Source organism: Doryrhamphus excisus, linkage group LG8 (assembly GCF_037039965.1).
Source record: "Doryrhamphus excisus strain RoL-2023G ecotype Guam linkage group LG8, RoL_Dexc_Guam_v1.1, whole genome shotgun sequence".
Classification (NCBI taxonomy): Eukaryota; Metazoa; Chordata; class Actinopteri; order Syngnathiformes; family Syngnathidae; genus Doryrhamphus; species Doryrhamphus excisus.
The window spans coordinates 7,333,147-7,357,165 of NC_136364.1; the positions used below are offsets into that span (position 1 = coordinate 7,333,147).

Sequence of the window (24,019 nt, forward strand, 5' to 3'; positions counted from 1 at the left end):
ATGAGTGCTATTGGCCAGGAATGTCGCACAAAGGGGAAAGTTAGGACGATTCCAAGGTCCCCTGACCACCTAGAGGGCTAATTACTACTTATTTTAAGCATGATATCAAAACCAACCACATCACTGATATTGATAGACTGGATTAGCGCTGTATCTCCTCATCCTTGGATGCATGAGGAGGGGCGAAGCAGACAGCATCTGCAGTGGAAGAATCAGTCAGCAAGGAATGAGCTTTTTTTTGATGGCGCAGACGCCTGGATAATGGTTACAATGACCATTTGGACAATATCAACATTGTACCCTCAAAGAACAAACAATATGAAGTCATTACATGCTACTTAATCATAATAAACACGAAAAAAGTCTTAAAGGCACCAAAAAACCCACCCAAATAAACAACACTGCAGCTGTGCAGGCAAATATGGCTATTGTTTACAAGAACTTCCTGTATGCAAGACTGATTATCGCATGAATATCAGCTCTCCTGAGCACAGTTTCTGGAGCCGGATCGCCTCCCAGAGCATCGGTACTAGTTTCAAAAAGTATCGTAAAGCAGCTCACGGGAATCCCCTGCCAGACATCCATCCACACACTCCTGGGAATAAACGTTAAAGCAAGTCCTCCACCAAAAATCATTTGGTAAAATAAAGTGACATCCCTTGCACAAACTCCTTGAAATGACCAAAAACACGGTAAGGGGAATACATGGAATCACACGGACATGCAAGCCATGTCTTACTGATGCACATGCACGTCACTTCTGGGACGCTGTGAGTTCATATTAACAGTTTTTTTTTTTTTTTTAAACGTGAACAACCACATAAAAATATGAATGGGCATCACATAGCCTAGTTGATGGTGATAGCCTAGCCTCCTCTGTTTGGGGAGGGCCTTTCTAGTTTGGCACTCTTCCGCACCTCTTTCAAACCAGTAGTCTTCCCAATCTAGAATTTGGACAATAGCCACGTTTACATGAGGAGTTTTTCCTCTTTCTGAATGGAATCTTTCCGAATGACTTTTCCGCAAACATGGTACACATGGAAAGGAATATTCCAATCTCTTGTCTACATGCACCACTATAATCAAATAGAATAGCGAAAACGCCGTATTAAGTTTTTTGTTTGTCCAGTCTTGAAATTTAGTTTGGGTCAAAACCAAACTTTCCGCAGCAGTCCAGCGCAGATTGCTTGTCATATCTGAGCATGCGCTGAAAGAACGGACCCGGCATAAATTTAAACAGGAAAAGATAAAATTCAATCATGCTAATATTTTATAATTAAACTCGGGACGGGTTTTATATAGATATATATTTTCTTTTTAAAGAAAAACTGGACTTGTGAATAAAGTATAGAAAGGTTTAGATTCTGTTCCACAAATTTCTATGGATCAAAATTCTTTCCGTTTGAGCAAATAAACCGAATGCAATTGAAATATTTGGGTCAATATCCATGTATACGTGGCTAATGTCACAGAAATGTGAGCTGCCTCTGGGCCTGGAGAAACGACTCTCACGCTCACGCTGTGCTATGCGTTTGTCTACCTTTGCTTTAGTCTCTGCAATGTAAAGGTCGCGGCATTGTTATGCAGGACAACAACAAACACCCTACTGCCACCTCCCCAGGTGACACACCTTAACATTTTACAACTGAGGAAGCCTTTGGACCAAAGGAAATGTCTCCAACAAACAAGAAGAGGCCTGTTGTGCAGAGGACGCAAAACAAACACTAAACACAGACATGCAGACAGACACACACATCCATTCTGCTTTCCTGCGACGTAAGCGGTGAGTCATCCTTCTATTCGCGTCACGGAGCCGAGTGCACTCTGTGACAGGCCAGTTAGTAGCAGCCACACTGATCTATGTGGCACCTCTCCAGCTCCTTTCTCCTGTGACGGAGGCAGCGTTATGCTCAGTCCCTATTAGCCAGCTTCATGCGGCTCGTAATGGGCAGCCAATGCACCAACAGCAAACTCAGGCGTGGCGAGAGCCGCTGAGCGTTGTTCTGCTTCTGCGGCATCATTTTAGATCACTGCCTTGACTCCTTTGTCATCCAAACCTGGGTCCATGCCTGCTATTGTACAGCCTTTTGTCTCATCCTTATTCATGTTTGTCACATGGCATTGTCAAAAAGCAGCATTGTTTGTCAACAATAAGAGACTGTGCACTGATGCTAAAGTGTGCAGGACCACATATATCTTATTACAGCCTGTGAAGTCAAACAATAACGAATTTTTCCAACATTTTCTGGAAAAAAACACATGTGTCAATGTCTCAAAAAGTCAAAGGCCACAATAAATTCAATTTAAGATGTGTTTCACATTTAATAAAACATATTGAGACAAAGGAAAGGGTCTGAGTGATGCAATGAAATATCCATTAGACAAACTAATCTTAGCAAGCAGATGCTAACACTGGGATTTTGGTTTTTTTGTAGGGAGTTGGAAAAAAAAATAGCATCCACACTGTGTGGGCTTGGTAAATAGCTGCATCCAGACAGAAACAAATGAGGAGCGTGAATAGGTTGTAACACACAAGACAAGCCTACGTGTGGCGAACAGAACCATGTGACACCAAACCACAGAAGAAGAAAAACACATGTACAGATTTGGGGGAATTAGGAGGTATCAAAAGTAGTTCAGAGGAGAAAAAGCATCCGGTGTTGTATCAAGTACTCTTGCTAGCCCTTTGTGAGCCCAAGATGGCTGGCCTCAGCACACACATACATACAGTATACACATATATATCAAATGATTAACCATTTAAATCAGATTAATCACAGTTGTTTAATTAATGAATCATGATTAATCACCATTAATATCTGAAAAATGACAGGACAGGTATATACAGTATATATACTTGATCATATACATCTGTATACATGTTTGTATGTAACAGCAGCTAACAGTAGTCAATAGTAGCAGAACATTTAAACTGCGTTAATGAGCAATGCAGGGTTGTGTTCAAAGACATAAAATCATGTATTTTCCAGCATGTAGCCAATATTAGAAAGGAGTGATAAGAACATCCACTTCATGATTTACTTTATTCTCCTGTTGATTTACACTGACTATAAAGCTCTTTTTGTCATGTTTAGAGTGACCCTGAATGCATGTGGCGTTGTTGCAGTGCCAATGAGGAAGTGTGTTTCCCAGGATGACGGGACGGGGTGAGTATACAGTACATACAGTATCTGCTGCTGGAGTGGCAGTGCTGGTGATGTGTTCAGGTCATAGCAGAATGAATGCTAAAAGAGTGGCTAACTGTGTTACTCTGTAGGGAGCTACGTAGTGCCGCCGTCTGTGGTCTTGCTGTGATGCGTACGCTTTAATTACAATAAAACTTGTAATTGAATTAATGTACTGAATGTAGTTACAGCAGTTAACGTGCACCATTTTTGACAGCTCTGGTGATGTAAAAAAAACAAAAATGAATAAAAGCTGTCTCCTTACCTGTGATACACTGAAACTGACCATCTTCTCGTCGAATAGTGAAGGCCTCACCTGGGTTTACCTGTACCAGGATTACCTGTGTGAAAAAAAAACCCCAACATCAACATCACTCAAGGTCGCATGTAGTATTTTAAACAATTTGAAGCCTAAGAGGTGCTACCATCATGTGTTGGCCTTGATGCACATATTTAGAAGTGATTTAGTAAACCCGATGGAAAACGCCATTGTCATGTGTAGCTTTAACTCCAATGAGCCATGTTTGTCTCTGACAGAGTGTGCATCTCCAAGAAGCTATATTTGATCCACTTTTCACATATACAATAATCCCTTGTTTATCCTAGATATTAATTCCAGACCTAAGGAAGATCAGTCAAATTTTGTCTTTGTGGTCGTCGATTGGCAACTCCAAATTATCCATAGGTATGAATGTGAGTGTGAATGGTTGTTTGTCTATATGTGGCCTGTGATTGGCTGGCGACCAGTCCAGGGTGTACGGCATCTCTCGCCCAAAGACAGCTGGGAAAGGCTCCAGTATAAACCCAATCACCCTAGTGAGGATAAGCGGCATAGAAAATGGATGGACGGATGGAAGAAGATTGGATACTCAGTTTCAGATACAATTCATAAAAAAAAAAACACAATGATTTGATACCATTCAAGGTTTACATTTGTACAGAAACTCAGAGTTGAAGCGCGATGACATGGTTCAGGCATCTGGTCGGTGCACTTCCGACCAGTAGGAGGTCTCGGGGAAGACCCAGGACACGTTGGAGAGACTATGTCTATCAAGTGGCCTGGGAACACCTCGGGATTCACACTGAGGAGCTGGACCAGGGAGAGGAAAGTCTAGACTAGACCTGCATCCCCACAACCCAACCTTAGATAAGGGGTAGAATATGGATGGAATTCAAACCGTGACGTGATGTACCTAACCAACCCCAGCACTACGCCTCTTCTACCATCACATACACATACATAGCACACAAGGACACAAACATCAGCAACACTATGTGACGATGGTATTACGGTACACAGAAATAACACAACATTCAGCAAAAAAAACAAAAAACATGCAGGTTTGCTCTAGCAACTGGTTACAACTCAAGGCTTGTTTAAAGTTTCCAAAAGGAGCGACGAGCAGGAGAGGAAAGTCAAATGGACTTTCGTGGGAAGCAGAAGCAGCTGCAGTTGTTTACGGAGCAGGGAGTGGAAATAAAAGCCATAAAGTAGGACCTGTAAAACGTGTCCTAACAACAACATGAAGCATCAAGGTGGTGGACGGCTGATGTCGCCTGCTTCAAGAAAAAAGGGTCCTTTTGGTGGAATGTTGCCCATCATCAACGATCCTTATGTGAGACATGAACACAAATCTTTCTTGTCTATGCATTCCAAAGAAATCAAAACAGAGGCAGCCAATGAATGCTCATCACACACATATTGCACCGAGAAACAGATCTCCAAAAAAGGTCCATCAAGCTTTTGTGGTTTTCTATCCAGTCTGTCAGCATGTAGTAACTGGTACATTCATGATATGATGTAATACTTAGGGAGTATTTGGGGAACTTCTTTCCTGGGTGCATTGATTTAATATAGAAACATATAAAAGGAATGCGACACTGCATGTGAAAAACAGAGACAGCAGCAGTGTCGCCAGCAGCGACATGTAGTGTTACCTTTGGCTGGTGGCCTGAGGCATTGGGAGCCAGTGTGTGCTAAAGCTCGTCACTAAGTGGCTAGTAGCTAGCTGCTGTGTCGTGGCGGCATGTCACTACGCCAGTAATGTAGTTCTTGGGCGTAGCAATGTTCATAACAATGGTGCTGAGGCTTGGTTAATGTGCAGCTCATATTATGCAAATGGAGCCTTGTTGGTGCTCTTTAGAGGTTTAGGTGCATCCCATTACAAGCATTTTTGGATCTTTTCCACTGGTTTTATATCTTTACAACACAAAGAAAAGAGAAAGATGTGAGTTCATGTCCCATATAAGGATTGTGGATGCTGAGCCACAAGATGTAGTCCAGACAACTTATCTGTCAGGAACACTTTAAGGGGCATGGAGAGGGGAAAGTCTGAATAAAAATCAACTACAAACCATCTGCGATACATCTGCTGCCACGCAACTAAATAGCCTCCTAAAAATATCTAAAGGCAGCGAATCAAAGTAGCATATGGAGGCTTTTGAGTTCAAAAAGTTTGTTCAATCAAAGTGACTCATCCCTTCACCATATTCGCTCTCATTAACTGCTTACAATTATTATCTAACCCGCCGCCTGTGTGAATAAACAAGCCAGAAGGCAGCTGTTCCCCCCCCCTCTAATCGTAGAATAAACATCATGGAACACTTGCGTCACGAGGGTTTGCCTTTGACTGTGTGTAAACTCTCTATCAGGTCCAACAATATCACCGTGGTGTCATTGTGCCATGCTTGCATCCAATCTAAAGCAAACAAGGAAAGTGGAGTACTGAAGGCGTTTTGCAGTCAATCAAAGCAAGTATGAAGTGGTAGAAATGGAGTACAAATAGAGTGACGCTTGTTTTGTGTTGTTGAAGAGAGATGATGAATAATTCTCATTTTTGGCCTGAGGACAGCAAATGGGTTTGTTGTTGTTACTGTCATTTGATATGGTCAGCTGATACAGGGATGAAAATGAGAGTATGATACCACATCCCTATGGGTTTTTTTGTCCATATTAAGATCCGCATGCCTGTGAGGCCTCATCAAAATGTGCCGTGCCACAGAGCAACAAGGCTTGCTATTGCTAGTTCAGTATGTACCGTAATTTGCTGATTAGAATGATGCGGTGAATTCATGGCTACAACAACGACAGTTCCCATGAGTGCCAAAACACAAAGTAGTACATTTCCACACGGCAGCGATGGTGTTTTAAAGTCTCCATCACAGCCTGCATAGTACACCACTGCAACCCACCGCAAGTGGAGATTCTTATGAAGGATTCTTTCATGTATTCTCCATCTATGAACAGCGTTCTCATCGTTACACTCTCCAGAGCATCCAATGAGCAGCAATGCTAGCAGCGGCAGGTTGAGTTGCCCTGCTCAACCTTCTGCAGTTGCTACAAAATGGCTCCCTTACACCCAAAGCTTGTTTTGAAATTGTCTTTCCAGGCTACATTTTCAGATGTTTGCAAAAAAGTCTCACCACATGATATTTCCCTACAATGTGTTGCAAACCTTCTGCACGCTGCACTCCTCCACGCTCTCGCATTTCCTCCTTGCTGCCCAGCACAAGCAAACGATCCATGCTCAGCTCTTATAAAATGCACTCCTGATACATTCTGATGACAACTTTAAGTGTGAATCATCACCTCTTTTGCAAAAAAAAAATAACTAAAACAACGTACTGGTACTGAATGAGTTAAAATAAAGGCCAAAAACAAATGAGTTTTTGGCTTAAATCATGTCTTGATAAAGCTGGCTGGCCATGTCTGGTAAAACTGCCTAGATCCTGAGTTGAAAGGATCATGCTCTTCATACCTTGGAGCACAATGGCCTATGTCAACACGGTGACTTGGGTCATTTAAGGTTTTGCACCATTTTGGATTGACTGATTGCCCAAACATGAGGAAATCGTGAAACTCAATGGATCAAAGTATCAGACCAAAAAAACCCCACCATGATTTGGGGGCTCTCCAATTTAGCCCTGATTGCAAGGTCCAGTATTTCAGAAACACAGTTTCCAAAAACTAATACATAGCATAAAAACAAATACACTTAAAATATTTACATCTGACTCCATGGCTTCATGTTCTGTTAAGCTAATGTCACATTACTACCACCTAGTGACCAGAATGCTACATAGCACTTGTATTTCTGTATGTGTACACTAATAACAGATCACAAAGTCATCAATTATTCATTAATTTCGGAAAAACTACAATACAGTAAAGTCTCGTTATATCGATATTGTCGGGAGTCGGAAAAAATATCGATATAACCGGACTGTCGATATATCCGATCCTGTGCCGAACTGCATTAAAAGTGGGCAATAATGCACTCGCTATTCACTCGCACTTGCTACTCTATGCTATAGAACAATGTCGAGCAGCTTAAATCAATCTTTGCTTAAGGATTTCAATACCAAAAAAGAACACGGCGAACGGTTGCTTCCAGTCAACTTTATTTTTCACACTTCCACCAACAGAGCACAGCACACACACCGATTCCCGCACTTCCTGGTTCACAGGTCATGCTCAACCCGCCCCACATAGCTGGCCAAACACATGCCTGCAACAGAAAAACCAACTGCGTTCGTGGTTTCTCTCGTGTGTATAGAATCTATACCAGGGGTGGGCAAACTACGGCCCGGGGGCCACATCCGGCCCGTCAAGTGTTTGAATACGGCCCGCCCGTTCTTTCCAAAGTATTTCATTTAAAGTCAACATACAAGCTGGCATCATGGCGTGAGCCGACATTTTCATGGTTTGGCGGGTTTATCAATTTCGTTATTTCATGCGGTCTGTTGTTTACAAAGTGAAAAAAGTGACACAAGCACATAAAAAAAATAATATTCTTATTATTATAAATTTATAACGCACTTTACATCAAATAAATGATCTCAAAGTGCACATACAGCAGATTGCATGACACTTTTACAGATATAATAATTTCATTATTTGATGCGGTCTGTTTACAAAGTGCTCCTGAAAAAAGGGACACAGGCACATAATAATAATAAATATAAAAAAGACTAAATTTATCTTGTTATTATAAATTTATAACACACTTTACATAATAAAAATAATAATATCAAATAATAATAACAAATAATAATACATTTATTCTAATTATTATACATTTATAACATACTTTACATAATAAATTATCTTAAAGTGCACATAGCAGATTGCATAACACTTTTACAGATTTAATAATTTCGTTATTTGATGCGGTCTGTTATTTACAAAGTGCTCCTGAAAAAAGGGACACAGGCACATAATAATAATAATAATAATAATAATAATAATAATAATAATAATATAACATAATAAAAAATATTCTTATTATAAATTTATAACACACTACATCAAATAAATGATCTCAAAGTGCACATATAGCAGATTGCATGACACTTTTACAGCTTTAATAATTTTGTGATTTGATGTGGTCTGTTGTTTACAAAGTGCTCCTGAAAAAAGGGACACAAGCATATAATAATAATAACAAATAATAATAACAAATAATAATCAATTTATTATTATAAATTTATAACTTACTTTACATCAAATAAATGATCTCAAAGTGCCCATAAAGCAGATTGCATGACACTTTTACAGATACAATAATTCCAGCTGGACTATTATGTGTAAAATATCGAGTGTGGCCCCCCCGTCAATTTTGTTAAATCAATGTGGCCCGCCAGTCAAAAAGTTTGCCCACCCCTGATCTATACACACGAGAGAAACCACGAACGCCAGCATGTACATATGAAAAACAGTGATTGCAAGCGATAAAAAGATATCTGAATACAACACAATTAAATACATGTATTTGTACGCTTGTGTCTTAGTTGGAATAGGTGTGTATGCTATGTCAGTTGGTTCCTCTGTTGCAGGCATGTGTTTGGCCAGCTATGTGGGGCGGGTTGAACAGGACCTGTGAACCAGGAAGTGCGGGAATCGGTGTGTGTGCTGTGCTCTGGTGGTGGAAGTGTGAAAAATAAAGTTGACTGGAAGCAGCCGTTCGCCGTGTTCTTTTTTGGTATTGAAATCCTTAAGCAAAGATTGATTTAAGCTGCTTTTGTATAGATATAAGCAGACCAAATTGGCTGGCGGGAAATGAAAATAGTATCGTAATAAGCAGTAATTCGTTATAACCAATATCGATATAACAAGACTTTACTGTATAGAGGGAGGGATGACTATTTGCATTTGACTTAATGCAGTCTTTTTGCTTCATTTAAGCAAAAAATACATATAATTTGTATTCCACCACAAAACAGCATGACTGAGTAACTGAAATAATTATGAAAAACAACATGAGAGTGCGCTGACATTAGTTTGAGCGAACAGTTGATATCCATGACATTGTGGACAATATCAGCATATTCATGACAGATACGGATATGACATTATAAGAAAGCCTATATTGAGGATCTGACTCATTTTCCAAGTAATCTTTAAGCGCTACTTCAAAGTCTTCAATCAGGTTGAGGAATTAGTCATGGTTATGGTTATCGTCTGGTGAGCACCTAACACTTATTGACACATACTGCCAGCCTCTCATTATGAAATGTTTTTGTCCATATTTTTGCCAGATTATTTGCTTGGGTTTGCAGACGTTTGGTTTCCATCTGACCTTTAGGAACAAATTAATAACAAAAACACAGAGGTAGCACTGTAAGAGTTTTTTTTACAGTACAGTAGTAATGTAAAGCCGTCCTTACATAAGTATCAATATCACTCTAAACCTGTGGCTATTTTGCTTAGTATTCTCTGCAACTACAAAAGCACATAAAAGGTTTCTTGACGGCCGGCGCGTTATGCTGCTGCCGCCGCTAGTTACCTCGCTCTTGTGGTAGACGTTGTCATAGTGAAGACAGTCCCCTTGCACTGGACTGTGGCTAAGGGTCTCCTCCCGCTCCGAAATCATTAGCACCTCCATCGCCGACACTGCTCCCATTCATGTGCTCGGCAACGATGGCAAAGAGCCCTTTAACTGCCACACACACACACACACACACTCTGTCTTGTAGAGGTTCATACACACCCACGCAAGCAGCGTCAGCGAGAAGGGGGAGGAGGGAGGGTACATGATGGGAGGGTGTGGGGGAGAGGCTGGGGAGGTTGACTGGCTCGCTTAAAGTAGGTCTAATTGAGTCAAAGCGGAGGCTCGTCACACAGCCGCTGTGGCCTCTTCGCCCATTTGAATGTTGTCGTCTGAAATGTACGGTGACATTGACTGCACGCTGACAAAGCACAGAAAGCCAGCTGCTGGCTCTAGCTACTTACTGTTGCCCGCATCGCTTTTTCTCATCCAGGCGTTGCTTGGCGGTGCAGTCAAGGGAGAGAAAAGACTCCAGGGTCCAGCAGACCCTCCAAACCACTTCAGACAGCCTCCCTGGAGGTCACTTGACCTGGGAAGCTCGCGGCTGATCCTTGACACTTCTGCCAGCTTCCCACACAGGATCCAGGCGGCGTGCGTTTGCAGCGAGAGCTTGTCTTTATGATGGGAGCAGCGTCAATCTGCTATTTGCTGAGCCCGCTTCAAACTCATCTGCTCTGTAGCAGCGCGGCGCTCTCTCTGCAGCAGAAGCCGCCGCGCTCACTCCTGTGCAGCCTCCTTATCCCGCGTATCCACAGCAACCCCCCTCTTCAACAAATAAGCCACGCCGACATCCACACTGAACCTTCAAGACAATGCAAGCTTATCAGCAGCAGTCCCTGTCTGGAAAAGGAGGTGGACTCCAGACGCCTTTGCCTCTGCTGCCAGTGGCGTGCCAGCACTCGTGCAGCCTGCTGTGCCCGCTAATAGGGTTCATTTCAATGGAGGGTGTGAGCACAGCTGAGTCAGCACACGAGAACAACAGCAGGGAGTCCTTTGTTCTGCCATGTCTTGTTCACAACAACAACAAGAGCGTTAAGGAGCCACGCAGCTTCTGACATATATGACGAGCCCCCTCCTACTCGTGCTTCCCCCATTCACAGACAAACACGCAGCAATGCCCCCTCCGCCAACAACGGAGGATGTAGGGGTTCAATGGCCCGACCAGACGGCAGCCTCTGGGTCAAAGCGGCTCGTCGACAGTCACAAGAGAGATGCCGTGCGTACGGCGTCACGTTATAAAGCCTTCAAGGAGTTGCTGCTGCTGCTGCTCTAGCATCTGCCCTCATTCATGGTCATGGCATCCTCCCTTAAAGAGACAGCCAGAGCAGCCTGGGCCACGTTCTCACACACACGGTGACGGCTCATTCACATAAAACAGGAGCCTGTTTGCTGTTTCATTCGCTGTAAAGTGATCAAAGATGGACTAAAGGAATCAAACCAAAAATAGGAGCATCCAAGCACAGTGAGCCTATGCCGTCAAAGGACTACAAGGAAGCATAATTCATTTTCTTGGAGAAGAATTTCAGGCATGGAACAGAGAGCATTCTATCAGGTTCTGCCACTGCAAAGGAACCTCTAAAGTCAACCACCAAGCATTCAGTGAAGCTGGTCAGCAACATAAAGCATTCAGTGATACTGAATAGATATAGAGCCACCTGTAGGCCCTGGTTCATGAACACATTATAATGTAATAAAGAATAAGACCACGTAGCAGGAGGGATCAGACTTGCAAACCTTGGCACTTTGTCTCTACATTTAGCAAGTTTTTTGCCTAAATGAATAATTTAAGCATACAAATGACCAAATGAAGTGAAATACAGTATAATGCTGTATTCTTTTCTTAATTCTGTAATATTGAGTGAGACACACAAGCACCAGACTTCATCGCCAGAACAACACACCTTATTGCAGGTTTCAATGATGGCACAATAGGCAGAATAATCCCTAACGCAAGCTACTTGTGTGGCTGTAATCCACGCCAAGCTAAAACTCAACTTGCAACCCTAACGGTACTTCCTGTCCACCACCCACTTTGCTCCTCTAGCACAACAACACATTTACAGCAACACACACAGGCTCGGATCTTATTTTCGCTTATTATGTCTACTATATTGGTTCATAGGAAAATACATATGACTATAGGGGTGTTATTCCATGCCTAGAGGGACCCAATATATGTTGAAATGTAAATTTTGAAGGTTGTGTACAGATTTATTATGCCTAATATGTCTTATTTTCTCTTATTATGTCTAGTATATTGGGTAATAGGAGTGTAAAGGTGACCGTAGGGGTGTTATTTCATGTTTAAAGGGCTCTAATGTTAAATCCCACATTTAGAAGGTCATAAAAAGGTCTTCTATGCTTCAACTAGTCAAATATTCAACTTATAAATGAGGAATTGTGGAAATTCACTCATCTTTGTCAGGTCTGAAACCAATTGGCTGCACTAAACAAGGGAGTACTGTACAGGACATACAGTATGTAAATGTCATTTGGCGATGCAATGCTATTTGCAAGTTTGAATGTTGGCGCCCTCTAGGCAGCTGGAGGATCCCGTCAAGGCTGAGATTGTTCTCATCCCTGCTGAAACAAAAAGCATTTCAGCGGAGCAGCCCATTTTAGAAGCCTTGCACAGTGAATCTGACAGACTGTGAAATACTGCTGAGAGACTGCAAAGGTTACTCCTCACACAGATGGCTGAGCACTGATCAGCGCTCGTTTCCTGCTCTCATTTTCGGCTTTTTTAATTCTCTTAGGGAGAGCAGAGCGCCACAAGGAAGCAGTGTGGATGAATGAGGAACAATAAAAGAGTATTAACATAGGGCAACAATCCAACTTGCTCTTCCTATTGTGTGTCAGTGAGAGTGACACGCGTGCTTTAGTACCTCGGCTGCATCGTTTCATGACTCTCAGCTCTGACGTGTCCCCACCGTGTCTGACTCAGAGGTCAGGTTTCTCACTATTTGTTCCCCTTTGATTGTTTAGCCCGTGTGGCTGTCACATAGCAGCTGGAGGACAGGAAGCCAGCCGAATGCCAGGGGGGCACGGGGTGGTTCATGCGAGTACGCTACTGAAGCAGCCACAGTCTCCAAGCAGCCGATGGCGCACTCGTACGTGTGCGGTGATGATTCAAGGCAATTTTATGATCCATGGGAAACATCACATGACTGAATAAGATGGTTCCGAGATGTGTTCATAAAGCCAGACATGAAATATATTATTAGACACAAACCACAGAGGAGACAAAAACCACATGTCAAACCATATCAATGTCTTCTAAAAATGTTATGAATTTGAACAACTTTTAAAGAATAAGACACCCAATAAAGGACGTGGGATTGACACCATCAATACAAAACATTGAATAAGTGTGAGTGTCTCTCCCTAGAGTCCAGATGACCACCAACAGGGTTCATACCCATTTCACATTTCCTGACTAAACAGACATGTAATATCAAAACAAAAGTGCACTTTTCAATTTAACCATCATACACAATCCTAATGTGAGCCATTAACACTTCTTTCTCTGTTCTGTGCCTTTGAAGGATATAAAAACTGGTAAAAAAATAAAAAGCCAAGTAATGCACATGATGGGATGCACCTATTCCACCGAGAAAGGCCGCTATGAAAACACCTCCCAAAATCTCCAACAAGGTGAGCATGTATTAACAGGTACATTCATGATAACATGTAATACTTGCAGTATTTCCTCTAACGCATTACCACAACTTCCATCATATACCTGTTTTGTGGTTTACCATTTATCAGTCCACAAAAATGCACATTTCAGCATGTTTTGGGACTAAATTAAGCATATTTGTGCATTAAAATGGTGAAATACAAATGTAAGGCATTGGGAAGACAAATGTCGCAATATTTGTGCTACGTTCAAGATATAGCACAAACATTGCTGAAGTAATAATAGTGATTAGAATTATAATAGGTGAACCTGGTGTGTGTGTGTCTAAATTATGTCTAATATGTCATATTTATCTATCATATACTGTTGCCTGCTTGTTAAGCCCTTTGAGACTCTTTTGTGATTAAGTGCTGTATAAATAACTTGACTTATTTTCTCTTACAATGTCTGCCATGTTGGGTATTATGATTGTAGCTTATTATTAGTCATATTTAAGCAAATTGTGTGTTTATGGCTAAAATTAATAATAAAATAAATTTCGAGCATCAAAATGGTGAAATGAACTAAAATACAAATATAGGGCACGTGCAAGACATACTGTACTAAATGCATTAAATAACAAATGTAGCCACGTTTCTATAGGGGTGTTATTCCATGACTTGAGGGCACCAATAATGTTAAAAATGTATTTAGAAGGTGGAAAACAGGTTTTCTATGCTCTAACTATGAAAAAAATAAAATTATAAATAAGGTATCCATCTTCTACCGCTTATCCTCACGAGGGTCGCAGGGGGTTCTGGAGCCTATCCCAGCTGTCTTGGACCCTGGACTGGTCGCCAGCCAATCGCAGGGCACATATAGACAAACAATCATTCACTCTCACTTCATACTTATGGAAAATTTGGAGTCGCCAATTAATCTAGCATGTTTTTGGAATGTGCGAGGAAACCGGAGTACCCGGAGAAAACCCACACATGCACGGGGAGAACATGCAAACGCCACACTATGACGGCTGAGGATGGAATTGAACTCGGGTCTCCTAGATGTGCGCTAACCACTCATCTGCTGTGCAACCATATCCGGAACCAATTAACAAAGATCAACAAGAGATGATGTGAAATGTGACTAACAGTGCATAACCAAGATACTGAGAAAAAGAGCAGCAGCATTTTAGAATGAATAGCATGAAGGTGAATATTTTCATCTCTCAGCATTGCCATATTAAATAGTGGCTGGAATCAAGTTCTCTCTTGAAGTTGAATTAAGTATCCATCTATCAAATCTGGAAGAAAAATAAAGGCATAGAAGGCAACTAGCCATTAGAGAGCTTTAACTAGCTTTCGTAACTGACAGGTTCATCTGTTGCCACTTGAGCTCGCAAACGGCAGGGGAAAAAACCTAAAGGGGTTGCGTACAGTTAATGGACGGAAGCGCTGAATCATGCTGTAAACAAAGTCATCTCTGAAAAGGAATCATGTCAGGTAATGACCCCACCACGGCAGCTTCTTCTCTGACTCACAATGGCTGCTCCAGTCGAGCATCAATACCCGGGCTCAGTCGGGAAGGGAGAAACCAAAAGAGAAAAGAGGAGGACGTGTCCTTGCTGCTTGTCAAAGTAAAAGGTCAGTGAGAGGGGTTAGCCATCACTGTGAATGGTTTTCACCGTCATGGCTGCTTGGTCAGGAGAAGCTCCACTCAGGAATCATGATAAACATGGAATAAACATGGAGTGGACCGTTCCTAGCCAAACATGTAGGTGTCCAAAGTGGGGTGGCCCGCTGCTGGGGTTTTTTGTTTTTTCATAATTTTTTCATAAAGCAAAGAAGCAAAGGTAAAATGTTGATACGAATAACTGGTTCAACGAGGGGTGTCACGAGACGAGATTTTAACCTGACTTAAGAAAAGTACAATAAAAAATAAATATATGGCAGTCTACTCCTCTGCACTCTGTGTGTATGCTAGCGGCCCCGCCTCCACCCGCCCAGTGTGTCTTCCAACAGATTGGCTGACTGACATTTTCAATTAATATGAGATTTATGAATTTATTTTTAGTGTCCCATGCCTAGTCCCCACGTGACAGTTTTTTTTTTCTGAACAGGAAATGACGTCACGCTTTAATCTCACCAGATCTTGAGTACATACTGTACCATCTTTTCTTTCTTGATCCAATTTGTATATTAAAAGATGCTCAAATCAATCCAGTGTAGGCTGGATTATGCGAAGCTATCTGAAAACAACATCCACGTCTTGGCAAATTAGTGTAATGACCAGCTGGCCCGGGGTCATTCATAATTCATTAATTTAATAAAACAGGGGCTGTGGGCCAAAAATGGCTCCCAGGCTGCACTTTGGACACCCCTGCTGGGGACACTGATTGATAAAGGTAATTGCTTAATGTCCATGCCTGTGCAGCGGACCTACATTGCTGGAGCAGTTATTCTTCCTATATTTAAGCTTTTTTAAATTAGGGAATACAGATGCCCATTTTCTAAATGTTGTGTATTGCCATTGTTATATAGGGTACGATTGACATTTATCAGAATACTTTCTCAGGGCTATCGAATGTCAAGCTGTCAAGGTGGTTACGATAACCAAATTGCTATGTTTTTAATAACATGAATTTGAGCATTGAAATCGTCTAAGAAGGCAACTGTGTTGGACAAACACAGCCGCCGCGCCGTGTGTTATCAGATACGTGTTATTACGCCACATGAGAACACATTTCAGCGCACTTCAGCAGTTGCAAACACGCAGTGACTCAAACTGGTCTGAACAGGAGGGCGGCGGTGACGTCAAGCGGGAAGGTGCAGCAGTATGGTTTTATTCCTTTGCCTGGCATAAAACACTAAACACACTGACACGTGTGACGCGCGCAGGTAATCAGGCAACCTTTCCTGGAGTCAACAAGGCAAGACGTGAATTCCGTGAGATCACGCTCGCCGCAGGCCGACATGTGAACAAAGGCTGTTGTTTTTCCACAGTGGAAATGACAGGACGGCTGGGAAAGCGTGTGGACGTGGCATTTGCTTATATTAGCAGGTCTTATCTTGATAAACCCCAACGAGGCTGAGGAAACGATAGAAAAGCTGTCTGTGTGGGCTATTCCTCCCCCACCCATCCCTCCAAAGACTGCAGGAAGTCAGAAAGACTTTGGAAATTGAAGTTTTGGTCATCAGAATGACCGTAAAATCATGTCACAGCTGCTCTGTCTCACTTCTACCGCCAAGGAGATACTCAACCACACACCTGTTGTGTGAAATGAAAATGAAATGAATCATCTTTCAGTATCTTTAGTGTTTTTAGCATCTGAAAATGTACGCATCACTAAATATCACATTTCATACGAGCCACTCTTCTTCACAGCAATTATCATACCCACATGTTCCGCAGCTCGTCAGGTCCATTTTTATGATTTGGATTTATTTTGCATCCATGGCAGACATCTTGTTCATGGATGAAGATGCGAAGGTTGCAGCCATCTTCATCACGTACACAGCAATGGACAACTGACAGCGTTCGGTACTGCCACGTCGGAGGAAATAAGGCTACGTTCACACTGCATGAGTGATGCACTATCGGGATGTTTAATTACAATGCTTTACATTGTTGGTGCACATGACCAAACAAAGGCGACAGGTTCGTATGAACGCAAAGTGTCTGGAAAGTGACGTGCGGGTGCAAAAGCACAACATCAATTGCATTTCCGTGTGTTTAGGGGGGAAAAAATTTGGATGGAATCGGTGATACCGATCCCTTGCTACGTGCAAATTCACCTAATATGTTTGGTAAATTTGATATGAAGGAGTATTTCCAATCATAGCATAAAGAATACAAGACATCGTCATTTGTTGATGGATGATTTTCAACCCATCAGAAAAAACAAAAGACACAATCATATAGCTGACGTATCAAAATGATCACTATTTTGATTTCAGAATGGACATTACAGCACAAATCAATATTTTAGTATGGATTAGCACGTTACTAGAGCATTCTTCTTAAGGACTTTGTGCAAGGGGAGTCAATATTTTGTAAAGCAAATGATGGGCTGTAGCAGTTGAAGAAGAAAGAGGGTAGAGAATTTTGGCTGTGGCAGTTTGGAGACAACTTGCTGCCACGTCTGCTCCAAGGTGCGTGTGGGCGGCAGGAGTGCTGACACATGACCACAGCTGCTTGGCTAAAATCAGTTTTGGATGAGAGGAGAAACTTTTGCCTACATGGGCGAGTTCCACGATAAAGCAGGCCTTTCCATGACTGCCTACATCCCTGAGGACCTTTAAAGTCCCGATAAGCACGGCATGACACGCCTCTCCATGACGTACAGGTGAGATATATGCCACCTGACCCATCATACTGCAGTTGCAGCATGATGTATGCATCACGTACATTATCAGATTTATAACCCCATAACAAAGACGCCTGAGTCGCATTTGAAAAAAATCTGAATGCTGTTCACATTGACATGAAAAGAAATCATACAGGTCACATATGAGCAAAATATAAGTTTAAAACCGAGCCACTTGTGAGGTCTGATCTTCCCGAGGAGGTATTTCTGTCATGCAAATGTATTACTCTTTCCACTGTATACTGTTTTGAGAAGTCAAACTCTTACGTAACCGCAATAACTAATCACAACTACATGTCCCATGTCTCTACATGTCTCATAACCAAAATCCCCCAAGAACTGGACACACAGGACCAAGTGGGGGGTAGGCCACTGTTGCCAACTGCCAACTTCCCTTTAACTAAAAAAAGCCAGCACTGTTGGAGGTGAGTAATGCCACTCATCATTCCATGCTACAAATTAGGTACTTAAAACATGTATGATTCAGGCCAATATTGGCTTAATATCTGTATCAGCCAAAATCCAGGACTGCTACATCAGTATGGTATTGCCAGTGAAAAGGTTGTATCGCGACACTTGTACTAAATTGAAAATAAATATTAATACAAATGACATCAAGTGTAATAAAATAATTAAAGATAAATAGAAAATCATTTGAATACATGTGGGTGGTGACTAAATGAGCATTGGTAAATGTGAGTCCTAGGGAGAGACCAGTGGAGAGCCCCTGTACTACATCACACAGACCAGTTGGGGAGCAAAAGCTACCAAGAGTACCTGCTGGGGGCCCTCCCCGTTGACCATGGCCGGGGGCGGGGGTGACGCCAGAATGGGGAGTTCAGGGCTGAGAAGCTGGCCGGACTCCAGAGGTGGGGTGTGGTCTGCCATGTTTCCCTCATTCACACCACCAGAGAGGTTCTCCTGCAGCAAATGATACACAACACAGAATACATCAAATGTGGGAACACGTCATCATGAGCACACCAGCACATTAGCGGGGGATGTCCGAAAATGACAGAAAGTCTCTGGATTTGCTGCTAGGCACATTACACATTAAATATAGCAACAATGTCACAAAGTTGGCATCACTGATCCCTCATACTACATCTTCTTCTCTGTCAAACTAAGTGCATTTGAGGTGTGCTAACAAGCACATAGTATGGGACTTTACAAGACTATGAGTTGCACTTATGGGCATGAGTATGAGGGCGTACAGAGGTGACTGATCCCTCATACTGCATCTTCTTTGTCAAACTGAGTGCATTAGAGGTGTGCTAACAAGCACATGATATGATACTTTACAGACTATAAGTCGCACTTATAGGCATGAGTATGTGGGCGTACAGTGGTGACTGATCCCTCATACTACATCTTCTTCTCTGTCAAACTGAGTGCATTTGAGGTGTGCTAACAAGCACATGATATGGTACTTTACAGACTATAAGTCGCACTTATAGGCATGAGTATGTGGGCGTACAGTGGTGACTGATCCCTTATACTACATCTTCTTCTCTGTCAAACTGAGTGCATTGAGGTGTGCTAACAAGCACATGATATGGTACTTTACAGACTATAAGTCGCACTTATAGGCATGAGTATGTGGGCGCACAGGGGTGGAGGTCTAGCAGGACTTCCAAAAAGAGAGAGAGCAGTCGGCAAAGCCGGCGTTAGTTAGTCAGGCTCCTTGTTGTTGTTTTTTTCTTCCTGCGGTGGCTCTCCTCTCATCAATGTAATGTAATGGCAGTTGAATGACACCTTGTCGGGATGGCTGTAAATGAGTCAGACACAGGGGACCATGTTCGAGGCAGATGCTCCCAACACAGCATGAATGGCATAGCCCAAACTTGAGACGCCAGCGCAGACCCATCGCCACATCTTTAAACACATTTTCCCAATGCTTCCAATCAATTTAAGCCAAGAATACGCAAAATTGCTGAAACGTGCATATATTTTGACCAGTGAGACTTAGTATGCAACCACAAAACAGCAATAATTTATTCATTCATTTGAAAAACTGATGTGAATGTGAAGCTGTGAAATTCAAACCGCCAAGTGACGAGGGACGACTATACTGTATGTGTGTGTATAATTTCACATTTAATTGTTAATCAATACTGACTGACATGACCAAGGAGTGAACATTACTGTTGACAGCCATGAGAAGGCGCTAAGGGCCTGTGAAGAATACAGTGATGTGAAATGGGATGGAGAGCGAGGCGAACTTGCTTAGCAGTAACTTGCCAACCTGTTATGTTAATTTAGCTTATTGTGCCTCGCAGGTTAATTATGTTATTAATGTGTAACATTAAACAGGAACCCTACTCAGCCTGTTGGTCTGTGTGCTCTGTTCTTGATCTTGAATTTTCTATCCATTTTCTAGCTCTCATTAGGCTCACGGGTAAGCTGTAGCCTATCACAGCTGACTGGGGGAGAGAAGTGAGGTACACCCTGGACTGGTTGTCAGTATTCAACCATTCACATTCACGCCTATGAACAATTTAGAGTCTCCAATTAAGTGACATACATACTTTGGAACGTGGGAGGAAACCGGAGTACCCAGAGAATGGCCACACATGCATAGGGAGAACAACGGAGATAAGACACCTGGATCTCCTAGCAGACTTTCATTCTGTCAAATACATTTCTATATAAATGCAACATATGTCGTTTCTTCCTCAGGACACACATTTTCACTGCTGAATACTTTTTTTTTGCATATTTCATACCCTCAAATAAATTCAATGACAACACAACTGAACACAAAATGTAGTTTTTAAATGAAACTTTGTTATTAAGGGGAAACAATTCCAAAGCTGCATGCCCCTGTGTGAAAAAGAGATTACCCCTAAAGCTAAGAAGTGGTTGGGCCACCTTTAGTGCAATCAAGCGTTAGTGATAACTTGCAATGAGTCTCTGGGGGGTGGGGGGTTGTTGTCATTCAGCCACATTGGAGGATTTTCCAGCCTTTTTAAGGCCATGCCACAGCATCTCAATAGGTTTCAGGTCAGGACTTGGACGAGGCCACTCCAAAGTCTTCATTTCGTCTTTCTTCAGCCATTCAGAGGTGGACTTGCTGGTGTGTTTTGCATCATTCTGCAGGTTTCAGCTTGAGGTCACCAACAGATGACCGGTCTCCTTCAGGATTTTTTGATAGACAGCAGAAATCATGCTTCCATTTATCACAGCAGGTCTTCCAAGTCCCGAGACCCAGACCATCACACTACCACCAAAATTGAGACAAGCCTTAATGTTCTTTTTGTTCAGCAGCGGTCTTGGTCTTGAAACTCTGGCAAGCAGGCTGTTTTTGCCCAGTGTCTTTCTTACGATGGAGTCATGAACACTGACCTTAACTGAGGCAAGTGAGGCCTACACTTCATTGGATGTTGCTGTGAGGTCTTTGGTGACCTCTACAGAGTTAGTCATGGCTGTGCTCTTGGGGTCAATTCACCACTGTTCCATGTTTTGGTCATTTGTGGATAATGGCTCTCACTGTGGTTGGCTGGAGTCCCACAGCTTTAGAAATGGCTTTATAACCTTTTCCACATTGCTAGACCTCAATTCATTTAAGTTATGTTTTAACAGGGAGGCAATCAATTTTTTTACACAATGCCATTTAGATTTAAAAATGTTTCCTCCCTTAATGCAATGTTTAATTTAAGAACTGCAGTTGTCATTAACTATTATTTCAATTTGTTTGATGATCTGAAATATTTGAGTGTGACAGACATGCAAAAAAAATTAGGAACACACTATTTCACAGCACTGTATACTCTAAATCAACTTATAGTCCAGCAAATGCAGTTATGAATTTAGGGTCAACAGGTAGCGCCACATCTATTTGTGGTGGTCAAAATGTATGGAAACACTGATAAAATTGTTTCCAAAAACAATAAAAAATGTGCTGTGTGGCTACTATATGCAGTATATTTTGGACGGGCATATATCCTGCACACTTTGAGGGAAAAGTAGTCAATACGTAGCTAAAAAGTAGGCATACAGAAACACAAACTGAAGACGACCTGTAAGGATTATATCCAAACTGAGAACACTGGTGCGCCTCAGCAAGCTCAGATCACATGAAACGTTCAAAAACACCAGCAAAACGGCAGCGAGAGAGAGAGAGATAGAGATGTATCATGTGTCCTTGAACCTAATTACAGTCCAGCGCCTGTGCTCCTAAAACCTTGCAGTGATCTGGCTTATCTGTTAGCTTTAGCCCCGCCCCGCCTTAAGCTGAGACAACACAGTCCGTTTACAAATGTGATGGTCAATGAACTGGGTCTGACGGGAAGGCCCATGTACGCTCGGCCACTTCGGGCTTGGTGGATGGCAAAGACGTTCAAAACGGTACCTGACAGCCAAAATAAAAGAAGGCGGCCACTATCCATCTGCAATTTCCATAACGTGATCGCCTAATGCCGCAGCATGCACGCCAGCCATGACGGAGTCCATGTACACTATTTGTGCAATAATTACTGCTTGTAGAATGATGGTGGAAACAGGACACGAGTGTGCAATAAAATCCATCTTAAACAAAACGACCTGACTGGACACCATGTTTGAGTGCAGCAGCGCCTGTCTTCAGGTGCAGAGCATCATGAAACCTTAAATATGAGGCATTCACAGTTCACCCACAGGCTGAAGAGTTGCTTTGAATAGAACACGAAAACATGAAAGCAGACCCTTTGCTACATTAGCTAGCTTAGCTTTGCAGCCAAGCCGGTGTTTACTCCAGCCACAGGTGTCATATTCTGTAATAATTATTATTGATATTTGGGAACTCTACAGTGCAGCGCCTTTAGGAAGTGGATCACAGCCTACTTAAGATGTTATTGATCATTTCCGATTTAGTCCCCATGGCGTGTTTTGACACAATGAGCAACATTGATGACGGAAGTATGTGTCATGTCAAAACAAGCAGCTAACGTTACTCACTCAAGGCAGCCCGGACGACACCGATGCACACCAGCGGGTTTCCTCTACAGTCTCCTCCTGGAAATCTTCAGCCTCCCAACGGTCAGCTCCTTTTTGTACAGCCCTGAGAAGAACAACAACAGCAACTCCGCTAGCTTCCCCGACTAATACGAAACAAACGGGCTAACATGCTAAAGCTAGCGCCCTGACGCTGCCTTGCTAACCGTTAGCCGGACCAAGATGTGCTTTTATGTTTTGTTTTGCTTTGTTTGCTGATCTCCCGTCAAGCGTGCCTCGAAGACTGTACTGCTGCCGGACAAACGCGCCAATGCTCACCTAATGTTCAGCTTTATCGAGATAGCTATGCTTCCAAGTGTCCTGCTCCTTCTTGCTTAAAAAGAAGGAATTTCGCCATCGCTTTACAGGCAGACTCTGTGCGCATGCGCAGGAGGGCAAATCATGGCGAAGCTTAAATTGATAAAGAAAGCACGTTTGTCAATTGAAATGATAATGCATTGAAATAATATTGGCAGTGTAGTATTATTGATACCCACTACATTTGGTTATTAAGAGCATATTTAAGGACATTTGCACCTTACCTTTTATTTTGGAGGATCTTAATGTTGACGTGTCAGAAGAAGAAAAAAACTGTGACGCAAACGGGAATTCCATCCAGTATCACAGAAAGTGACATGAATAAACCTCAGTATGCTGCACATTCAGAGATAAGCTCTCGTCAATTTCGGATTTTGTTCCCGTTTTCGTTTGCCCTGATGGCGACATTAAAATATTGACTCACGTTTTATTTACTGAAATGCCTTTCAAAGTGTGGCAAATGAACATGAACACGCACGTCCTACTTTTTTCTGTGTTCTTAAGCTATAAAAGCAGATAAACAGAGGCAGCTAATTAATGCACGTAAAGGAACACACCTATCGGGCCTAGTAAGGTCGCTGTTAAAACAGCTCCAAAAATGTCAAATAAGGATATTTAACGAGGTGCACTTTTTCTTTAAAATACTCAAGAATTGCAAATCATCATCATCACTTTACACTACAGCAATTTCAACGTCAACAATTTTGTTTAAAATACTCAAGGTAAGATGTGC

General features: G+C 42.2%; 1 protein-coding gene across 3 annotated transcripts in view; it reads right to left on the reverse strand.

Annotated features, from left to right (window-relative positions):
- The window catches only part of fndc3a (fibronectin type III domain containing 3A), a 53,908-nt gene extending 30,539 nt beyond the window's left edge, over positions 1 to 23,369 (reverse strand). Inside the window, exons 1-4 of one of the 3 annotated variants that reach the window (XM_058079094.2) lie at positions 23,248 to 23,369; positions 22,933 to 23,035; positions 18,775 to 18,918; positions 3,451 to 3,526 (exon numbers count right to left, since the gene is read on the reverse strand). In XM_058079094.2, the coding sequence (XP_057935077.2) occupies positions 3,451 to 3,526; positions 18,775 to 18,885 (187 nt within the window). In that variant the 5' untranslated portion in view covers positions 18,886 to 18,918; positions 22,933 to 23,035; positions 23,248 to 23,369. Of the gene's footprint in view, positions 1 to 3,450; positions 3,527 to 9,970; positions 10,122 to 18,774; positions 18,919 to 22,932; positions 23,036 to 23,247 lie in introns of those variants that run through there. The other 2 variants (XM_058079097.2, XM_058079092.2) reach the window with 2 other exon arrangements.
- Between the last annotated feature and the right edge of the window lie 650 nt (positions 23,370 to 24,019).